This window comes from Panulirus ornatus, chromosome 9, assembly GCF_036320965.1.
Source record: "Panulirus ornatus isolate Po-2019 chromosome 9, ASM3632096v1, whole genome shotgun sequence".
NCBI lineage: Eukaryota > Metazoa > Arthropoda > Malacostraca > Decapoda > Palinuridae > Panulirus > Panulirus ornatus.
This window is the reverse complement of record NC_092232.1, coordinates 58875670-58880993: the sequence shown is the minus strand read 5'-3', so window position 1 is coordinate 58880993 and position 5324 is coordinate 58875670. Positions and strand designations below refer to the sequence as shown.

General features: G+C 40.4%; 1 protein-coding gene across 1 annotated transcript; it reads right to left on the bottom strand.

Moving 5' to 3' along the window:
* Window positions 1-4045: 4045 nt before the first annotated feature.
* Window positions 4046-4783, bottom strand: LOC139750079 (uncharacterized). The gene has a single exon (XM_071664414.1). The coding sequence runs from the start codon at window positions 4781-4783 to the stop codon at window positions 4046-4048; it is 738 nt and encodes a 245-aa protein (XP_071520515.1).
* Window positions 4784-5324: the final 541 nt, after the last annotated feature.

Sequence of the window (5324 nt, the reverse complement as noted above, 5' to 3'; positions counted from 1 at the left end):
TATATATATTTCTAATCTGGCGTTATATTATAATGATGGCAATAATAACGTTTTGGAGATATAGTGTCTTGGCAGCTGAACTCTTATTGTAGATATTTTTCAATTTGAATATTACATCATGGTAGCTACATAGTCAAGGTTACTATATTTTCATGGTAGCTACATTGTCATGGTGAAGACATTGGCATAGTGGCTGTATTGTTATTTTCAATATAATGCCGTCCTGGCTTCATTATCTTGGTCGCTATATCAACTTGATGGTTATATTGTTATGGTTAATTTTGTCGTTCGGGATATATTTTGTTATTAGCTACAATATTGTTGTGATTATATTATCATGATAATAATATTTTCATGGCGGCTTATTTGGTGTTGTAAGTGTAAGTGAATGAATATCAACTCATCATGTCACTTATATTGTCATGGTTTTTACACTGTGATATTGTTTATGTCAACCTGCTGATTATATAATCATGATTGGTGTATGATTATGGTAACTATATTGTAATACCGTTTTATTTCATTGTGATAATTTTGTCATGTTGACTACAATCACATGACAGCTATAATGTTATGACTATATTATAATGATAAATTATGTCTGAGTCACTGTTCTTTCACAGAGATTATATTGTCCTGGAGTCTATATGTTTTCTATGATCCGAAAGCGACAATTCATTTACAGTATCTATACTGCCAGGTGGTTATATTGCATTTGTGAATATAAGTTGGATGTTTCTATATTTTTGCTTTGACTATATTGTCATATCAGTTATATGATCATGGTAGTTTTATTGTTATAGTGAATACATTGTCGTCGTGACTATATTATCATAATGGCTAAATTGTCATAGCAAATATGTTGACATGGGGACAATATTTTCATGATATCTATAAAGTCTGTAAATTACTCTCAACGCGTTTCTAATGTCCTGGCGATTGATTTATAACGTGACATTATTGTCAAGATGGTAGTATTGTCATGGTGGCTATATTGTCGTTTGCTGTATTTTCAATTTTACGCTTTTGTGAAGATAGCTTTACTGTCAGTGTAGCTATAGTGTCATGGAGAATATATATACATAGTGGTAGTATCGTCATTATGAACAAATTGTCATTTTGGCTATCATCTTATTTTCGTTACAGTACTATCGTGTGTATAACGTCACCTTGGCTATATTAGCAATGTGATATTTTTTGTAGGTGCTATATTGTCATTTTTTAATCATGCATATTTTGTCATAAGTGATACATTATCATGATAAATATAATATTCCGGTGACTATATATTGACCTTGTGACTATATTGTTATTATGACTATAATCTCATGTTGGATATCTTGCCAAGATAACTACATTGTATTATCTACTCATAAATCTCTAAGTTCTAATAACCCAAAATTTTTAGAGTAGATAGGGTAGAAACTAATGGAAGCCATTTCTAGCATTCTTACATAACCTGACCTCTCACCTTCCCAAAACATAGCCATCCGAGCTTGGATATTGTACTGCTTTGGTCGTCAACTAATTTGAAAAGGAAGACATTGAATGGAGAAATTACTGAGGTAATCTCCAAAGATGATTACTGGACTCGGAAACAAATTCAGAGACCAGATTAAGCGACGTAAATCCATTCAGCTTTAGGGAAAAGAAGTTTAAGAGATCCTATACAGGTATATAAAGTTATTGTAATGGCATCCCTTTAAGTTTGATATTTTTACTTCCTGTAACTAGTTCCAACAATTAAAATAATATTCAGCATTGTGATTTAAGTGACTGACTTTAGGATGCATTTGGATCTGTCAAGAATTGTATTTAGCAAATACTTCAACTTTCAACTGACCCATTCTATATTTTTATTCATTTCATCTCAGTTTTATCACCTTTCTGTTACTGTTTGATATCAACAGTAGCCCGTCTACGTACTTACCTGTATTTGAATTAATGAACGGGAACAAAGAAGACAAAATTTTACTACACATTTATTATACAACTATATATATAATTTATATCATATACATTACCACATTTCCTGCACTTTCCATCACAAATTTGCTGAGGTCATAACCTTGTACTTACCATTACCTTACAACTTTAAGTATGGTGGTCTACAACACCTCTAGATTGATGGAGAAAACGAAAAGTTTCGTTTTACTATTAAGACCACAGAAATACGGTAATTCCACTTCACTACCACTAACTACTAGTTATTTTACTTGTTGATTTTCACGGCTAAGATTTTCATCCTCTGAGCGAAGCAATACAATAATCGTCCTTATCTACTCTGAGCATTGGATAGCCGCCTGATGATCAAGATTGCTGTTTTGGTTGTCCGTTTCCCTTGTTACTGGTGCGCCTCACTGCACACCTTACATGAGTGCCTTCCACAGTATTAGGGACAGCTGCTGGGCCTCACTGTAGCTACTGGGACGGTTGCCAATCTTCCTCGTATTCCCTCATGACCACAGCGCCAAACCGACTCCCGCCATCAGGCCGAAACGCACAAACATTTCTGACAAAATTGAGACAACCGATTTCGCGTCAGTTTTGACACCAAGTGAATTTAAACGACAATTACGATCAAGATGCTTGGTTTTTCGTTCATGGATTGAACAGAAGCAACCAACGATGGTTGCTACTGCCCAATCCATGAAGTCCCCCCCACCACGGAAAGGTAACCAAGCTTCGGGGGGGATGGGCGTTTACCCTGACGCCAACGGAGAAACTCAATATTAGTACAGAGATCTTTTCCTCGGTAAAGAAAGTGTAGCCGGACTCCGCCCTCATGAGGTTACTGCACGACAGCAAAGATCACCCTTTGGTAGGCTGTGCTATAGGCAGCACAGCTCCGTCAAAGATCTCACTCCATAAGTGAACTTATATAGATTCCTTTTTTAACATTTTGTCTTGTCTATAAGGAACTCATCAGTTCTTCTCAAGTGAAAGCAAAAAATCATCGAGAAATTCATTTGCTTCCTCAATATCAGGATCTTGTGGCTCTGTGTGGGGGACGGGGCTGGTGGGCTGTGTGTCTGGCTGTGTCTGGGGAGCGGGGCTGGTGGTCTCTGTGACTGGCTGTGTCTGGGGAGCGGGGCTGGTGGTCTCTGTGACTTGCCGTGTCTGGGAAGCGGGGCTGGTGGTCTCTGTGACTTGCTGTGTCTGGGAAGCGGGGCTGGTGGTCTCTGTGACTGGCTGTGTCTGGGAAGCGGGGCTGGTGGTCTCTGTGACTGGCTGTGTCTGGAGATCAGGGGAAGTCTTGGGCATAAATTTCAATATACTGTGAGCGATATCGTCTCTCAACCGATTCCTCTCGATCTTCTCTTGCACGGCCTTCATGATACGTTTGGGCGGCTTTCTCCATTTTCTTTGCATTTCAGTTGGTGATCCTGCGCCATCGAGCCACATGATACCAGAATAGTATCGTTCCTGTTTGCCAACGGGTCCAATCTTGGTGTCACACATGATGCCGAGGGAACCCAAATGGCGGCCGATGTTTACGTTGGAAGCCACGGGCTCGTTATGTATCTTGCAGTAACTTTCATACCGTTGCTGCAGCTCTTTCCTGCTGATAAGGTACCGCTTCATAGTAATAGTCTTTCCCTTCATTTGAACGAAGGTATTCATAAAACTAACAAAGGAAGCCTTTCCTTTGTAATCCCGTTTGTAGTAACAGAAAGCCATTGAAGACGTGGACTGGGTCAGGCGAAGTTACACAGACTAACAAGATAGTCCTATAATCAATGGTCCTGTATCAGCACTGAACTCGAAATACGTCAGAACGACAATTTCAACCCAGGGCTGGAGGGCCAATTGATGATATTCTCACGTTTTGCTCAACCAAGTAACCTCGGTTAGACCTTGTTTATATTCAAATATAGTAAAGTAAATATAGTGAAGTTTGATGATTCTTTTTATATGTAAGTTGCAATGTAGTTTGTATATATATATATATATATATATATATATATATATATATATATATATATATATATATTGGCTATGTCGTCAGCAAAGGTTTATCGGCCTGGACATTCTGGACATTCCTTCATGCTGCCAAACTCCTGTCGATGGCATATTGCAAGTCTTTCATAATAAGGTCCAATGTGGGTCGAGCAGAGGGATCCTCCTTTTTAGCCTGTTTGATAATAGTGGCCAAGCGTGAGCGGCGACTCCGGTAAACTTGTTTGATAATCTGACTCAGGAGGAAAGCATAGGAGTACACGTCAGACGCCGTGGTGCTGGGTTGGCCAGACCTCACCTCTGGCGCAATCCATAGGCATTTACCAGGAGAGGAGTTGAGGCCCAGGTTCTGGTGTTCGACACAGGCAAACCCCAGATCAATGATGCTCACTTGGGGCGCCTGAGGATCGCCGCTCACGATCACATTATCGTTCTTCAGATCATTGTGGATTATCCCTTTGTCGTGCATCTCCTGCAGTCTGTGTCCAACCATCAGTGCCAGCTGCAGGAGATCGAAGCGACCTTGTGGATTGTTGCCCCTCAAGACATCCTCGAGAGTCGATCGGCCCGGGTAGCTCATCACAATGGACGGTGGGTTTTCGCAGGTAGCATAAAGCCTAGGGACACCTCCGGCTCCTTCAAGGTGAGCCATGTGTTGGGCCTCTTGCATGAGTTTGTTATCCTCAGCTTTGTGAGAGACCTTCAGCACGGCTCTTTCCTCCTGCCACGGAACAAGGAAGGCCTTCCCGTTCCCCCCAGCACCCAAGACCACCTGTGCTTGGGAGACGAGAATTTCCACGTCTCTTCTCTGAATTACAGTCATTTTGAGAGTAGTGTCTTCTGTGGGGTTTGGGTTGACCTGGTAAACTCTGATATTGTAACGCTAGAGATACCGAGTTGGTGCTTCCCTTCGTGTTTTGATTGACGAAGTAAACTTTCATATCCCAGAGTGCAGAAATATAGTGAAGCTTCCTGTAACTGGGTACCTCAGATTCAAAAATATAGTATAGGGCACACACACTCACACACAATATATATATGTATATATATATATATATATATATATATATATATATATATATATATATATATATATATATATACCGGGGTTGACGTGCATTGAATCAGGGCATGTGAAGCGTCTGGGGTAAACCATGGAAAGTTATGTGGGGCCTGGATGTGGAAAGGGAGCTGTGGTTTCGGACACTATTGCATGACAGCTAGAGACTGAGTGTGAATGAATGGGGCCTTTGTTGTCTTTTCCTAGTGCTACCTCGCACACATGAGGGGGAGGGGGATGGTATTCCATGTGTGGCGAGATGGCGATGGGAATGAATAAAGGCAGACAGTGTGAATTGTGTGCA

Excerpts from the sequence above, each read along its gene's own strand:
- LOC139750079 (XM_071664414.1), bottom strand. The coding sequence starts at position 4,783 with ATGACTGTAATTCAGAGAAGAGACGTGGAAATTCTCGTCTCCCAAGCA.